The 17,797-nt window shown below is 51.8% G+C and overlaps 1 protein-coding gene across 1 annotated transcript in view; it reads right to left on the bottom strand.

The window, feature by feature from the left end:
* The window catches only part of CYGB (cytoglobin), a 160,364-nt gene extending 142,786 nt beyond the window's left edge, over nucleotides 1-17,578 (bottom strand). Inside the window, exon 1 of the mRNA XM_085616910.1 lies at nucleotides 16,391-17,578. Within this exon, the coding sequence (XP_085473036.1) occupies nucleotides 16,391-16,536 (146 nt within the window). The 5' untranslated portion in view covers nucleotides 16,537-17,578. The remainder of the gene's footprint in view (nucleotides 1-16,390) is intronic.
* Between the last annotated feature and the right edge of the window lie 219 nt (nucleotides 17,579-17,797).

The following is a 17,797-nucleotide window of genomic DNA, read 5'->3' on the forward strand; positions in this document are numbered from 1 at the left end:
CGTTTGTAAGTGAGTGCAGTCGCCTCCCTAATGTATAGGTATTGTAAGTGAGACCCACAGTAACCTGCCCATAATTTTGCCTTTTGTGACTGCTTTTAAATGACTGTTGCCTCGAGAAAAAGTGAATAATTCTGTTTTTCTTTTTGGGAAAAGTGCTAAAAATGAAAATATTACAGAGAAGGTGAAGTCAAAATGACACACGGGCTATAAAGCCGCACTGACAAACATGCAGAGCTGTCCTGTAAACACAGCAACACACCGTGTTAGGGTAAAACTAACTCATAGGCAGCGAGGCCGACACTCTCTGCTGTACTACAGAGTCCTCACAGCTCTGAGCAAATAAATATGTGCTCCTCCGCTAAGGCGGAGGAGCGTCCCCCCAGTGCGTGCAGCAGTGAAATAAAGGAAACATAAAATGATAACTCATTGTTATTATCATTTTATGTTTTCCTCTTGAGCCTGCCAAACATTGATGCACACTTTGAATGTTCTCCATTCAGGCTGCATTACAGCTTGCATGGAGAATATGCCTAGGCCCCTAATCCACGTCTGAGTGCATTGCAGCGTTGTGATTGGCTCTGGGGAGCCTGGGAGCTGAGTGCTTTCTGCTTCCCTTTTCCTGCTGGAGAGATGATGGAGAAATGGCAGAGGAGAGACCCGGCAATTTTTCTTATTATATATATCAGTACCATGAATACCAGTCAATCCCCGTGGAGTACTCTGATGGTAAGTGCACGTGGTGATGCTGCGTAGAAGCTAAATGCACTGTCGCCCTTGGGCTGGAGCAGGATAATTGGCTCCCAATGTCCGCCGGACCGCAACATCGCAAGTCAACAGCCATTATACTGCCTGGGTGAAATGCATGGCCCTCAGAGGCAATGTATCACGTTTGCTGACCAGGACACAGCAAGCCACACACAATTATACTGCGGCATTTACAGAACCCTAAGATGCCCGGTCATTGTACCCAATCACAGGCTTTTTTCAGCATCTGATTGCTACCGTTCTGCTCTCCCCCTGGGCAGCAGCCCATAGAATGCCTGGAAAAAACCTTTGGAGGCATTGTTTTTAAAAACAATATTTTAATGAATGTATTTCCAGAGGAACTTAAGCGACCTGACAAAGATCACAGTATGTACAGTAGACGCCGAGAAATCGAACTTGGTTACTGGGTTTCAAAGCAAGCTTCTGGAAGGAGGTGCTCTGTGCTATGTCAACCATCAGCAATTATATAACTCACGGCATAAATAATCATTGGAATGCACCGTTATATGTTGTATGGATCTGTGTGATGTTTGCACTAGTAAATCTAAACGTGTTCTTTATCATTAAGGAAATCATTTTACATTCCTCATAGCACAGGGAACTTTCTTTAATTGACACGCCATTGGAAGGGCCAACACCCCACCACCGCCCATGGGACACCCTGATTCCAATGTGCAACACCCCCGTACAATCCTAGACTACTACTCACAGTCCTCACCAGCTGCCACTGACAAGACTGTAGGTCATATTAGCACAACCCCCAGCCTCCCACAAGCTGGAACGAAGGGAAGCACACAGAACAGGTTTACTTTGTTTCCGACCTCCTGACACCCGTCAGAAACCTCTTCAGATACTGCTCTCTGGTGACATTCAAAATAAAGGAAAATGTTCAAACCATTCTTACCTATTGAAATGTAGTCCAGAAAGAAAAAGGCAGCACTGGGTGTTCTAAAAAGGGTTGCCTGCAGGCCGAGACACCTCCCGGAGGAGGCATTTGCTGAAGAAATATTGAGGAAACAAGTATTTGTAATGCCATAGGTCTCACATTTGCGAGACTTTTAGCTATTGGTGTTATAAAATTAAAGCAGGCGCCGTGCTGAAACAAAGCTTGACGCCCGTGCACATAAAACGTATGCACGTGGCAGCCCATGAAGTGGATGCCATGGTTACTAAACAAAACATAAAAGCGGGAGCCCAGATAAACATAAAGATAGGTGCCCTTGTACATAAAGGGTATACGCATACAAAGAAACATGAAAGCAGGGGTCGTGTTAAAACATAAACTGGGGCTCCCGTGTACATACAAGTTATGTGCGCAGCGGCCTGTGAAACGGCCACTGTGGTGATAAAATAAACAGTGAAAGGTACTAGGAACAGGTACTCACAGAACACAGTAACACTAGCAGGTAATAGAACAAGTAGCCCCCAAAGGAACACATAAACACCTAGAAGCATAAGGAAACTGTAGTTGGCCGGTGCGCCTGACCTAAAAACAGAAATGATATATCCAGAGTGCCGACAAATAAGGAGCCAGGAAATAAAAGTGACGCAGGAGTGAACCAATTGCAAGCAGCAGGCTGTATTACACTCTGTATAGTGATCACAGCAGGTCTTGCAGACAGCGCATGCGGGCTGCCTAGACTCGACCTAAAAAGGGAAGGGCAGGGTGCAAGGCACATTATGTCAGATATATGCTGCAAATAGATTCAGTAAATAAATTACAGAACAAATTTATATCAAAAGTGAGATTGACCACTGGACCTGCAACTGAACTGCACTTCTGTTCAAAAAGAGGTACACGTGCACAGGCAAAATGCACTCACTCACAGTGAACAGTGTCAATGACTGAAGTGGGCTGACCCCTTCCCCTATGCTAAATGCTGTGGTGGGTGGAAGAAAAATGTAAATAGCACTTGAACAGACGAATGAATAAAGCCCATTGACAAAAAGCCCTATGTGTATACATGTTATGCAAATATGTTTTTTTTTTAAATAATAGTCTAGCGAGACAGATAAAGCTGTCTCGAAGGCCAGACCTAAAAAGCCTTTATCAGTTTGAAATGCCTCTACATGGGTAATACATACAGCTATGGTTGCAGTGCACCAAGACAATAATAAGTCTCCCCAATGCCGCATAATTTGCCACTCCAATATCTGCTTTAAATATAACATAACGTGTATTGGTAAAACGCATGTTCATCCTGTGAGGTATCTTCTCGCTGAAATAAACATGTTTATTGTTAAGCAACTGGATTGTCGGAATGGTTGCACTAAAAATTCTATTGTAAATTCAACAATTTTAGACAAACATCAGCTAAAGAATTCGGAAAATACACGCATTTTCATCTTGAATGCATGCTTTTGAATTTTGTCATACATACATTAATTCAGCAAAGCAAAACCTTTTCATGGAGTAGGCTGGGCTGCACACAGGAAAGCTACTTACAAGTAGCTGGAGAGCAACCAATAGCTTAGAATCTACTTTTTGGAGTAGCCTTTGTTAGATCTTTTGTCTGCCTTTGACACTTTGGACCAAAGCATATTGATTGCCAGACTAGAACGTTCAGGTGCCAAAGGAACCACCCTAGAATTGTTTACGAAAGATACTAAAAAATGTTTTTCATTAATGTAGCTTTATCAGCTGTCCAAACTGCAACAGGAGTCCCCCACATCTCCCCCCACACCCCTTCAAAGTAACATCTATGTGCTTGCACTGACAACATCAGTTAGAAATGTTGGCTGTTCATTTAACACATACAACACCGATGGTGCTTAGCTGATTAGGTCAAGCATTCAAGACAGTACAGACTGTCTAGTTGCAAAGGACCTATTGTAGGCTCACTAAGAACTTACAAGGGCTTTCAGACTGTCCATTGCTTATTATTAGTTTTCTTTATTATCACTCGTTTGCTTGCTTCTTATTTAATGGGTTTCTTGGTCCCAGCTTGTCCATCTTATGCTTGTCCCTCACCTGGTATCAAAAACACAATGGTTGAGGAGGAGCCTAGCGCGCAACCAAGATGGCCGCGTAGGTGCGAGGCTCCCGAGGACCTCCGCGACCTCCTGAATTAATCCTGGCGATATCCTGTCCTTGTTGAGGGGACTGTGTTGGGGAACCGGAGCTGAGGCGCCACCCGTTTTTTGGGCTCGAATCGGACCCCGAACGCCGGTGGGAGCATCGATCGAAGGTTGCGGCCTTCTCCTCGCCGGCCCCCCGGATTGGAGTAGTGGGGCGATCCGGGGACAAAGTGAATAACAGCGGCGAGCGGGGCTGGGCGACTGGCGTACCCCGCACTTTCACTTTCGCTTTTGCGCCCTCCTAGCTCTCAAGCCGGGTCGGGCTGCGGAGCGGGGTGCGGTGGCCTTGTCCAGGAGCCCGGCTGACCCGCCGGCGGTGGGTTGACCCGCGGTTCGGTGGTCGCCCCTGCCCCCCCCCTGGCACCCGTGACTGGTATAGCGGCCCGTTTGGGGAGCTTGGCACGACGGTGGAAGAGCCAGCATGTCCACCAAACAAGATGGCGACCGGGCGAAGGTGAAGACGACCCGCCGTGGCACGGCGCACCAGGCCAACAGTATGGACCGCTACACGCTTCAGAAGGGTTCTCCGGAGACATCGAGTGCATCCCCGGTGGGCCCGACGGAGGCATCTGCTCATCCAGGGGATCTGACCCTCCGGGACGTCATGGGCGCCATCGCAGAGATGAAGGCCTCGGTGGACCAGCGTTTCGACACCTTAGCGCAAAAAATAGACTCGGTCCTTGTGGATGTGAGCCTTGTGAGGGCAGACTTGTCCAAAACAAACGACCGAGTCGACTCCCTGGCCCACACCACAACGAGCCTCACGACAGATGTGGTGGCCCTCCAGAAGGAGGTGCGCCGGCTTGGCCAGGCGAGCGCCCTGATGGACCGGCGATTGGAGGACTCCGAGGGTCGGGCCCGAAGGAATAATGTCCGTATTGTGGGGGTCCCGGAGGGACGAGAGGCGGAGGCGGCGGATCTTTTCGTGGAAGATTTGATCCTGACCCATCTCCAGCCCCGGGGGCTGAGTAAGCTTTTTGCGGTGGAGCGTGCTCACCGGGTCCCCGGGGGCAGACCTAAGACTGGTGCCCCGCCGCGGCCGCTCATTGCCCGGATTTTTAATTTTCGGGACAGAGATGCTATCCTCCAGACCTCCAGGCAACAGGGACCGGTCAAGCTTGACAACATGGAGATACATTTCTACCCAGACTTTACTCCGGCGGTCCAGAAGCAGCGACAGAGCTTTCTTGGGGTTAAACGTCGCCTAAGGGACCTGAACCTCAAGTACTCAATGCTCTTTCCAGCCAAGCTGAGGGTAGAGGTGGATGGTCGCACGCACTTCTTTGACCGGCCCGAGGCGGCTGGGGACTGGCTGGACACTCTGCCTGGAGATCGGGGCCGGGGGGGCGGGGGGGGCGCGGCTGGCGAGGAGGGCCCGCCGGAGCAGAATTGAGGGGTGACTGAATAGGCCTTGCTCTGGACGTTGTTCCTTCACCATTTATTGATTGCGTATGTTCCCCTCCTATGGAGGTTGCGTGGGGTCTGTTGGGGGCTTCCCTCCTCCTCTGGGGGTCTAGTTAGTATTTAGCTATGGGGCGACAGGCACACTGCACTTTGGGGGGGCTGTCTGGGCTCATGCAGGGGTGCAGGGAGGGGGGAGTTCTGTTGGGACCGGGGGGTGGGGGGGGTGTGTTGTTTGTTAGCACCGCAGGGCAAACCCGCTACTATGTTGTTGTTATTAGGATGCTCGATGGGGGACGACCGATTGATTCGACGTATGATGGGGGGGTAGGGATTTGACTGTGTTGTCATGGAATGTTAACGGCCTGGGGGATAGGATTAAGCGTGGTGTGGTCCTGCAGTACTTAAAACGTATTTCACCAGATGTTGTCTTCCTGCAGGAGACGCACCTTATAGGTAACTCCTTTCATGCAATGAATCGGCGGGGATATCGTTTGGTGGCACATTCCGGCTTCACCTCGGGCTCGCGGGGGGTGGGTATTATGATCAAGAACTCGCTCCCGTTGGAGATTGATGAGGTGCGCCATGATGAGAGGGGCCGCTACACGGTTCTGGTGGGAAGAATGGAGGGTAGAGTGTTTATCTTTATATCTGTGTACGTCCCGCCTGGGTTACAAGCCACCACATTCGCGGACCTGGGGCGCCTCCTTCTGGACCTTCCGAGTGGCCTGCTGGTGGTTGGAGGGGACTTTAATGCGGTAGCCTCTGGGTCTATGGATCGCCATCCCCCTAGGGACCTCCCCCGGGCACAGGCGTGGCTGCCCGGCCTTCTGGACACGCTGGGCCTGGTGGATTGCTGGCGATTAAAGCATCCCGCATTGCGACAGTACACCTTCCACTCGGGTGCCCATGGTAGCCTCTCGCGGCTTGATTACATCCTTGTCCCGGCGGCCCATGCAGGGAGGGTGGGGGAGGTGCGCCATCTAGCGCGGGGTATCTCAGACCACTCCCCATTGTTGTTGCATTTCGATGTCTTCCCGAGGGGGGAGGGCAGGGTGGCCCCAATCAATGCATGGTATTTGCGTGACCCCACCATTCGTGCCGATTTGATCAAATCCTTACAGCGATATTTCGACGAGAATGTGGGGTCGGTCTCTTCCGCCATCTCCCTGTGGGAGGCTTTCAAGGTAGTCCTTAGAGGGGAGGCCCTCTCCTTTATCTCCCATGCCCGGCGGCTCGAGCGGGAGGAGGTGACCCGGGTGGAGGCCGAGATTGCAGAACTGGAGGGTGACCTGGGGAGCGGGGTAACAGACGCCAAGTTGCATGTTCTACACCTAAAGCAGGCGGCCTATCGGGCCCTCGTCACGGAGGCGGCCAGGGGCCTCAGTAGAGAGCAGCAGGGGCGATTGTATGATGTGGGTGATAAGGCTGGCAAATTGATTGCGTGGTTGGATAAGAGGGAGAGAGCGAGCCGCGTGGTGCCTTTGATTGAGAGTGTTGATGGTGCGTGTGTCACCGAGCCGGAAGCCATTGTCTCCTGCTTCGCGGATTATTTCCGCGAAGTCTACTCCCCGGTTTCCCCCTGCTCGGAGGAAGATTCCCATGCCCTGCTTCGGGACATCGCACTGCCCTCCCTAACGGTGGAGGACAGGGACTCGCTTGACACCCCTCCCACCTCGGACGAAATTGCCTTGGCTATTCGCTCGGTTGCGTCCGGCAAGGCCATGGGCCCCAATGGTATTCCCATCGAGCTCTACAAGCTACGCCCGGATGTGTTGGCGCCCCACCTGCGCGCGATGTTCCTGGCGGCCCACTCGCAGGGTTCCCTCCCGCCGGACCAGCGCCTGGCCACAATTGTGGTGATCCACAAGGAGGGGAAGCCCCGTGAACGGGTCACATCCTATAGGCCGATTTCGCTTTTGAACGCGGAGCCCAAAATCCTTGCCAAGGTGTTGGCCAACCGGTTGGTTGGCGTGGTGGGCGACCTGGTCCACCAAGACCAATCTGGCTTTATACCGCACCGCAACATGGCGCTCAATCTGCGGCGCTTGCACGGGGTGCTTGCGCGTGTCCCATTTGTGCGGGAGCCGGCCATCTTGGCGTCCTTGGACGCCACCATGGCGTTTGATACGCTTGAATGGCCATACATCTGGGCGATGCTGGCGAAATTCGGGTTCGGCCCGGGTTTCATTAGCTGGGTCAAATTGCTATATTCGGGCCCATTGGCGCAGGTGGTAGTGAATGGGCAAGTCTCGGCCCCATTCGCGCTGGGGAGGGGTACGCGACAGGGTTGCCCCCTGTCGCCTCTCCTGTTTGCCCTGGCCCTGGAGCCCCTGGCGGAGTGGCTGCGGTGGCACCCCTCTATCCGTGGTCTCCGCTGGACCCCCGAGCATGAGGACCGTGTGTCCCTCTACGCTGACGACATCCTTCTGTATCTCGCCTCCCCGCGTAAATCACTGATCGTCCTGGTTGATGTTTTGCGCTCATTCGGTCGCAACTCAGGCCTGGTCATCAACTGGGCGAAATCCTGTGTCTATGTGCTTTCCGGGGAGGCTCCGGCCCTACCACGGGACTGTCCGATCCAGATTGCCCCCCACGGTTTTCGGTACCTGGGTATCTATATCACACTTGACCCGGAGGCCCGCTATGAGCGGAATTTGCTGCCCCCCCTCCAGCGCTTGAGGGAGGACGTGGTGCGCTGGCGGCGTCTGCCGCTCTCGCCGCTCGGCCGAGCGGCTTTGTTCAAAATGATGTCCCTGCCGCGATTCCTCTACGCCCTCCAGAATACTATGGACTTGGTCCCGGCACGCTATTTCCGTGAGGTGGAGGGCCTCCAGCGGCGCCTGTTCTGGGACGGGAGGCCGCGCATTGCTCTGGCTAAATTGACGCTCCCGTGGTACGATGGGGGGGTCGCCCTCCCGGACATTAAACGGTATTACTGGGCCTCCCAACTAGCTGCAATTAATCATGGCCTTTATGGGCCCGCCTTGAACCCGGCATTTGAGATGGATAAAAGGCTCCTACCCGGTGGCGATTACAATCGCGCGCTCTACTCTGGCGCGCCCGACTCCCGTTTGACGGGACCGACGCGTGTTATGGTGCGTGTCTGGCACGCGGCTAATGCAGCTATGGGGTGGAAGGACCGTTTGACCCGGGCGTCACCGCTGTATGCGTCTGAGAGGTTGGGCTCCCTATGGACGTCGAAGGGCTTCGAGAAGTGGGACACGATCGGAATCAGCACGGTGGGAGATCTCTGGACGAGGGGGGGATTCAAAACTTTTGAGACGCTGCAGGCGGAGTTTCAGCTGCAGGGCAGTGAGTACTTTCGGTACCTACAAGTCCGCCATGCGCTGGGCTCCGTCTTCCCGGACGTCGCATCCATTCCGGAGTCTTCCCCCCTGGAGGACAGAGTGCTGGACGGCCATGTACCGGACAGCACGATCTCCCTCATCTATAAAAAACTGATCAACGATAGATCGTGCCTGCTGACCAGTCTCCACGAGGCCTGGGTTGCCGACGGGCTGGAGCTGGACGACGAGGATTGGATTTCCGCGGTGGCCTCCCCGAAAGAGGTGGCCATCCCGGCTCGCCTTCGTTTCGTCCAGCTCAAGATCCTTCACCGGGTTTACGTGACGGGGCCAAGGCTTCTGCGTATGGGTTTTGCTGGTGACGGACTGTGTAAGCGTGGCTGTGGTGCGCTGGCGACTTTCATGCATATACTGTGGGAGTGCCCGAAGGTGGAGCGATTCTGGCGTGGTGTGCATGAGGTCCTGCGTGTGGTTACGCGTGTCGCGCTGCTGCCTGAAGCGAGGAGATGCTTGCTGAATGTATGGGAACCGAATGACTATTCGGTCCCGCAGACGCGGTGGGTGACTCTGGGATACATGATAGCTAAGCGTGACATTGCTCAATTGTGGGGATCCCAGAGGCCCCCTGCGGTATCGGCCTGGAAAGAGCATATGGATTGGTGTATGTTTCGTGAAAAGGTGGTGTATGTGGCGAGGGGTAAGCCTGGGGCGTGGGTGAAACTCTGGGGCCCCTGGAACGCCTACCGCGGGGGTATTTGTGAGCCACCACTGCTACCGGCTGCCTCACCTGCTCCGTCTCCCTAGACGGCCCCCCTCCCTCGGCCGCGGGCGCGCGGTCCCCCCAGTCCCTGACCTACTCCCATTCCCCTCCTCAGAGTTCTGCTGCTGGTTTGGATCCCCCACTTATGGAGCACGTGCTGTCACTTTGGATCGCGGGTTGCCTTGCGGGTGTGGTTTTTTGGTGTTGTTTTGTTTCAAGAAAAGGGAACCGTACTGTGGGCTTGGAGCTGTGTGGCCTGCACCATTGATTACTACTGTTTCACTGCTCTGCACTGCCGAGAGACTTTTACTGTATGTATGCAATATGCTTTTGTTATTCTAGCGGCCGGCCGGGTGGTTGTAGGCCCATACCTGTAACTTTCACAACCTGCAATAAACGGTTTCAAAAAAAAAAAAAAAAAAAAAAAAAAAAAAAACACAATGGTTCTGTCGGGTAAAACCATATCTTACTAAATACACAGCAAAATTCTGAGTGAGTCAAAGGTGACAAAAGGAACAAAAACCAAATTTTCTAATATTTCAGTTTTTATATAAATTCATTCATTTATACGTTTTACCTCCAAAGATTATTTGCAAAGGCCATCACAATACAGAATCATAACAAATAGTGACAAAAGTGAATCTTAGTGCTCAGTGAATAAAGTGCAAGACAAATACAGTGTAATTTAAAAGGTCTCAGTTATTATTGGCCAGCGAACAAAAGATTTAGAGTAGTCTTGCAAACTAAGGCAATTCAATAGTTTAAGCAGACTCTAATTGCTGGTCCAGGGAAAATTGGCGACGTTTCAACCCTGTTAAATGCACTACTAGCAAGTCGGTGCGGGTCTTCATCAGGACAAAAGCAACGTGATGATGCCTATAATATAGGCGGGGTTTTCAATCGAATGCGAAAGTCCCAGCTAGACATGGACAAGCTGGGACTTTCGCATGCTGTTCTTTGTGATACTCGGACCAAGATCGAGTATAACAGCAGTTTGAATGACGTTACATCGCCTCAACCGAGCCTTAAGAGATTGGATCGCCCTGGACCATTCTTTTCCTGAGAAATAGTAGACATAGAGACATCCTCGTGACTGAGTAATAATCACGACGCCCATTATCGAGATACACTCGATCCTAATAATGAATCACTAACTGCGGAAAGGATTGAAAACCCCGCCTATATTATAGGCCATCATCACGTTGCTTTTGTCCTGATGAAGACCTGCACCGGCTTGCTAGTAGTGCATTTAACAGGGTTGAAACGTCGACAATTTTCCCCGGACCAGCAATTAGAGTCTGCTTAAACTATTGAATTGCCTTAGTTTGCAAGACTACTCTAAATCTTTTGTTCGCTGGCCAATAATAACTGAGACCTTTTAAATTACACTGTATTTGTCTTGCACTTTATTCACTGAGCACTAAGATTCACTTTTGTCACTATTTGTTATGATTCTGTATTGTGATGGCCTTTGCAAATAATCTTTGGAGGTAAAACGTATAAATGAATGAATTTATATAAAAACTGAAATATTAGAAAATTTGGTTTTTGTTCCTTGTGTCACCTTTGACTCACTCAGAATTTTGCTGTGTATTTAGTAAGATATGGTTTTACCCGACAGAACCATTGTGTTTTTGATATAAGTTTGCCCAGGTTCTGAGGGATACTGGGTTACCCCATTGGTTGCTAAAATCATGTCCTTCACCTGGAGCATAGTGTCTTTACCATCTGTCTGACTGGATAGCTTTTATTCTTCCACTGCTCACTTTTAGGGAACTACTTTTTTCTTAAGCACTCCATGATAGTGCATGTGTTTTCTAGCTATCTCTCCCTCGTGTGCATCTCCCCTTGCCAAATGTCCACCCTGGAACTCCGTGCTGCTGTCTCCCTCGTGTTCTAAACTCTCTCCCATGTGCTTCTGCCCCCGCCAGACTACCTGCGTCCCCGCCGATTTGTGTTGCTTATTTGCTTGCGTGCTTCTCTCAGCCCCAGTGATGCTCTCCCTCGTGTGCTGCTCTTTCCCAACCCATTAAGCTCACTGTCTTGTTATTTAATGCTGGGATTTTTTCGGGGGGGGGGGGGGCGGCGGGGCTTGGTTGGTTAGGACCAACAAAGAATGTATTGTAAGACTGTGTACTGTGCACACATGCCTCAGTGGACATGCCCGTGCTTCCTTACCCGAACATGGTCCCACTAGATTATGCGCTTCTCTCACACTACTCTCCTTGCTATGCCAAGTTTCAAGTACACTCGTAGAGCCAAATCTTTTGTCTGTTAGCTTCCCATCTTTGGAGCAATCTTCCCTCCTCTGTAAAGAGGTGGTGCCTTACCTCACTTAGGGAAAGCCACAAATTCCACCTTTTTACCTCAGACGTCCATTTCTCACTTCTTTGCTTAGCGCCAATAGACCTACGGGCTGTTGTGCTCTCGAAATACTGTTAACAATGCGCATGAGTGAAACATTCCACATGAATGTACGGCATCCAGGCAATTCCACTCTGTCGATTCATTCTATGGGACCACCATATATCATTCTGACAACCTGATTAGCACAAACACCAAGCAATGGGGTTGGCACAAATACCTAGTATTGTGGTGGGTGGGCTGCTTGGGACAGAGCTGAGCGAGGGCGCACCTGGCCCCAGGCTGGCTACTCTACTAGGAGCCTCGGATAAGCTCCCTCTCAGATCTATGGACACCTCTGTAGATGACATGGACCCCAGCTTTGGCCCATGAATGGAAGCTTCATTCTGACTGTGTGTTTTATTGTATAAATTGTTTCGGCATTCCTTTTGTTTATGAATGCGCTGTGCTTGTCTCTGTTTGTTATCCTGTCTACGGTGCCCTTTTTTATATGTGATGCGCGTTGACGCTCTTTCAGATGGAAAAAACGTTGCATTTGAATGCATTATTGGAAAGGAAGAATAGTCAAACTACAGTCTATATTGTATCTTGCTTTCTCTCTTATAGGTTTTTTGGTGGATTAAACATGCTTCATTTGTAAACAGGCTTGCTGCAGAACCCCTGGTCGTGTCTTATTAGGTTGAACCCCTTTCCTTTACATTATCTACCGGCAGTGCCTTCATTGATGTAAGTATCGCTTTGAATATCTCACCTTCTGTCCTTGCCTGACCTGGAGTTTAGCACACACTCTGCCGCGTTCACTCGCCTTGGTGGACTGGTCCAGTGCTCAACGCCTCATGCAAGAATAACTTGACATGGTGGGCATCCTCGCTGAACCACCCAGGCGATGGGTTTTGGAGGGACAGCACCTTCGCTTCATATTGGGACTTCTAGCACCACAGGTCACTTTGCATAGCTAACAATAATCGTGCCGCCTCCATGCCAACCAATGGGTACTTTAACAATACCAACTCTGCCCTCAATATCACCAGCTAACACTAGTAATTATCAAGGTACTGTCTTGTGGCTGCTGCTTGAATTAACATTAGTCTTTGTGGGATAGTTAACCGAGTATTACGATGTAAACTCCGACCACATCACGAGCAATCTCTGGGGGTCCCAATGTTTCTTGTTCTGATGGTGATGCTAAAGATGTGCTCAATCTCTGTGGGGTCCCAATGTTTCTTGTTCTGATGGTGATGCTAAAGATGTGCTCAATCTCTGTGGGGTCCCAATGTTTCTTGTTCTGATGGTGATGCTAAAGATGTGCTCAATCTCTTGGGGGTCCCAATGTTTCTTGTTCTGATGGTGATGCTAAAGATGTGCTCAATCTCTGGGGGGTCCTAATGTTTCTTGTCCTGATGGTGATGCTAAAGATGTGCTCAATCTCTGGGGGGTCCCAATGTTTCTTGTTCTGATGGAGATGCTAAAGATGTGCTCAATCTATTGGGGGTCCCAATGTTTCTTGTTCTGATGGTGATGCTAAAGATGTGCTCAATCTCTGTGGGGTCCTAATGTTTCTTGTCCTGATGGTGATGCTAAAGATGTGCTCAATCTCTGGGGGGGTCCCAATGTTTCTTGTTCTGATGGTGATGCTAAAGATGTGCTCAATCTCTGGGGGGTCCTAATGTTTCTTGTCCTGATGGTGATGCTAAAGATGTGCTCAATCTCTGGGGGGTCCTAATGTTTCTTGTTCTGATGGTGATGCTAAAGATGTGCTCAATCTCTTGGGGGTCCCAATGTTTCTTGTTCTGATGGTGATGCTAAAGATGTGCTCAATCTCTGGGGGGTTCTAATGTTTTTTGTCCTGATGGTGATGCTAAAGATGTGCTCAATCTTTTGAGGGTCCCAATGTTTCTTGTTCTGATGGTGATGCTAAAGATGTGCACAATCTCTGGGGGGTCCCAATGTTTCTTGTTCTGATGGTGATGCTAAACATGTGCTCAATCTCTGGGGGGTCCTAATGTTTCTTGTTCTGATGGTGATGCTAAAGATGTGTTCAATCTCTTCGGGGTCCTAATGTTTCTTGTACTGATGGTGATGCTAAAGATGTGCTCAATCTCTGTGGGGTTCTAATGTTTCTTGTCCTGATGGTGATGCTAAAGATGTGCTCAATCTTTTGGGGGTCCCAATGTTTCTTGTTCTGATGTTGATGCTAAAGATGTGCACAATCTCTGGGGGGTCCCAATGTTTCTTGTTCTGATGGTGATGCTAAACATGTGCTCAATCTCTGGGGGGTCCTAATGTTTCTTGTTCTGATGGTGATGCTAAAGATGTGCTCACTCTCTGGGGGTCCCAGTGTTTCTTGTTCTGATGGTGATGGTGATGGTAAAGATGTGCTCAACCATTTGCCTACCAGTAGCAGTGGCTCCCTACCTTATCTTATACAGATTTATAAAGCGCGCAGCTATAGGAGGACTTCCAAGCACTAGGTGAGTCACCTCTCATCCTTAATCAGCTGGAGCTATACCCTGCAATGACTACCGAGGGTAGCACCATGTTTTGGGCATTTTTTCAACTCTAATCTCGCTAGATTCAGTTCTTAGTTCCGTTGGCATAGAGTCCCATAGTTTGGGGGACAGGCAGGAGAAAGCTCCTGACGCTGTTTCTGCACTTAATTGGGGAATTAGATTTCTTGTGTTTCCTCCCCACTTTGGCAGAAGATCAGAAAGTTGGGGCTCACATCTTAATAGAGATTTGACCATAGCAGCTTTGTCGCTTGTCATAAATACCCCCTCTTCAAACACTGCAATGCCTTGAAGTGCAGAACACAATGATTGGATCCGGAGAGGAACACATTCGGAGGTCCCTGGCATCATACTTAGGTCAGGGGATGGTGAATTCCATCGAACATGTCCTTACACAGTGTGTGATGTGTTCAGACATCAATGTTCTCAAGCCAGAATGGAGCATGCAGAGGTCCCCGGCCTTAGGCTAGGATCAGAAACCCTGTGATCCCTGACCACTTGTCCGCTGTGATCCCTGTCCACTTGTCCTGTCAGACTGACGCATTCTTAGATCGATTGCCTTGGCTCAGATTCTTTCATCTTTAGGTCTCTGACCTCCGCTCATGTGATGATCATTATATTTCGGTTCTCAGGTCTCAGTGATACATTCTTCAAGTGTTAGCCTCAGGTCGGATGCTCAGACCTTCGTATCAAGATGCACCCTTAGATCTCTGACTAGTCCTCAGGTGAGGGTGATAACTCGTGAGATCGCTGGCTCCTCAGGTCAGGGTGATCCCTGTTTTTTTAGGCTGATGCCAGGCACATTTACCAAGGTGGCAATGTAAGTGAGGCTTCTATGCCCAGGTATCCGGGTCCCTGGGGTGAACTTAGTTACACACAAGGAATGTGAGGACCTCCTCGGTGCAGACAGTGATGCAACCGAGCTTGATGCTAGTGATAGGGGCTGGGGCGACAAGCGCTGGGGTGATATCAGTGACTCTAGTGTAGAGGAGGCGTGAGTTCCTAGCCGGGGCATGAGTGACACTGACCACCTGGATGTGTGAGGGTCCTTGTGATGTATCAGTGATGTCTGGGTTTAGGTGTGGGTGAGCAGGTCTCCCACGACGACCCCACTATACACTCATGCATGCTCCGCATCCTTCCCCTCCACCCGGTGCTGGCGTAGGGTGTCTCAGATGAAGAGACCGCAGAGATTATGGTCAGTTTAACAGTGGTAACCTGGGTCCCACCGCTCCCAGTGTCCTGCCAGGGACGGGCATGCATAGAAAGGGACTTCCAGGCCTTGGCTCTGCCACTCCACCCCTCGGTTGCACTACCAACTTCACCAGCCCCTGGCACTACCACCCCAACAGCCCCTGGCACTACCACCGCCACTGCCTCTGCTCAGCACATCTCTGCCTCTTCCCCAACACCCGACGATGCCACTTTCTCCAGGTACTATGTCTACCAACTCCCCAATACCTGGTTCTTCCCCGTGCCACCCCCTGACTCTGCCACCTTGTGCAATACCTGGATCTGCCCCAGTGCCACCCCCTGACTCTGCCACCTTACTTAGTACCTGTCTCTGTCCCAGTGCCACCCCCTGACTCTGCCACCTTTCGCAGTACCTGTCTCTGTCCCCATGCCACCCCTTGACTCTGCCACCTTGCGCAATACCTGACTCTGCCCCGTGCCACCCCATGACTCTACCACCTTACGCAGTGCCAGTCTCTGCTGCCGCCTGCTGTTCCTGACGCTCCTCCACTCCTGCAGAATCAGCCCTCGAATCTGCCACCGTTCCACCATCCTCCATCGACTGACCCTTCCGCCTCGCCCTGCCATCCTCTTCCAGCCCTGACCCCAACTACTATTCACTAAACCCTGACCCTGCTACCTTCCCAGTAAGCCCCAGCACGACCTGTCCTCCGGCCCCAGCCCCGAACCCCACCACCTCTCCGGCGGCCCAGAGCCCCCGAAAGCGCCACCAAGACTTTGAATTTCGCCCCGATCTGTCGCCCACCAGCCCCCCACTCTGCCTTCGCTACTCCGGCAGTACTTGCCCCTTCTATACCTGAGGATGGAGAGACCCCTCCCACCCACATAGCCATGAGACAGGACACCCTTTCCCATCGGGTGCACCCTGTGAACACAACACATCATCGTGTTTCTCTCGCCTGCTCTTGACAAGGATGAAGACCCCCTCAAGTCCCCTCACCCCGGCCTCGTACCTGATGAGGATGGACACCCCCACGTCCTCGCAGTTGACGTACACCCGGCTCCATGTCTCGCGGATGAGGCGCTTCTCCACCTCGGTGATGTCCTCGTCCCGCTCCCACCTCTCCGTCCCCACCTCTCCGTCCTGGACCTTCTCCATGGAGGAAGCGACGAGGGGCGGTGGGGAGCGCAGAGAGCCGCGCGCCCTGCAGGCTGCGGGGGTGCCGGGCAGGGTCAGCGCGGGCCGAGGAGAGCAGGAGCAGGCGCGGTGTGGGGGCGCCCCAGAGATGGAGGCTCCACAGAATGGGGGGGCTTGTCAAGAGGTAGGGACTGCTCTGGGTGAGGGGAGCTGTATGGTGTGTGCGGGGGAGGGGTGCTGTGAGAGATAGGGGTGATCTGTCCTTCATATAAGGGGGCAGCTTCAGATACGGGGTGCTCTGGACCACGAGGTGCTCCGACTGGGGACTGTCCTGAAGGTGCGAGTGCGGAGTGCGCTGCAGTGGGGCTCCGCCCGTCGGTCTCTCTGAGAGAGGGATGCTTTCCTCCGGGTTTGCTCTCTCTGTTTATGGGCGGGGAGATGCGCTGAAAGCAGGGGTGGTGGACAGGGTGCTTCTCGGTGGCAGTGTGGGTGATGCGGGGGTGCTCTCGTGTGGGTTCTGTGAATGGGGGTGGCTCTCTAAGTAGAAGTGTAGTGTGGTCTTCACTGTTGCACTCTGGGTTGATATCTTCTGAGGGGGAGGGTTTCTAAAGATGGGACCACTGTCCTGGGAGTTGCCGTGTTTGAGAACGCTTGGGTCCTGGGGGGCACCTAGCACTATAAGGGGGGGGGGCTTTTCTGTGACCAACGCACTGTCTGTGACAACGTTGGCTGATTTCTCTCAGTGGCTTCTCTCGGGATGGGTGATACACTACTAGGGTATTCTAACAGATACACTACTAGGGTATTCTAACAGGAGGTGGGGGCTAGGAATGGGGTCTTCCCTCGGGCAGTAGTAGTGTGGGCTTGTCTCTCCGAGTGCTGCTCGAGAAATGAGAGTTCCTCTAGAGGCGGCTGCTGTGGAGAGGGACGCTGCTCTGGGTGGTGGGGCGAATGCCTGTCGGCTCTCAAGTCAGCAAACGTGCCCTCACCCAGACCTCCCCACCCAAAGGACACTGCCCTCGGCTGGCCCTGCAGTGTGCGCTCTCCGAAAACACTGAGCAAAAAGTGCTCGCACTCGGGAGCCTTTAAGTAAGGGCTGCCAGAGCTCCGGCTGTGGCGCGTGGTGTTTCTCCAACCCGCCCTCATCACCCTCCGCCTTTAGGGCACCCTGCGCTCTCCAAAGGGGCGGGGGAGCAGGAAGGGGCTTGGGCTGCGCAGCTCCCTCGCCCCACATTTCGAAAACCAGCCGGGACTGTTCACAAACTTGGATACAGAGGAAATA

This window comes from Triturus cristatus, chromosome 7, assembly GCF_964204655.1.
Source record: "Triturus cristatus chromosome 7, aTriCri1.1, whole genome shotgun sequence".
Taxonomy (NCBI): domain Eukaryota; kingdom Metazoa; phylum Chordata; class Amphibia; order Caudata; family Salamandridae; genus Triturus; species Triturus cristatus.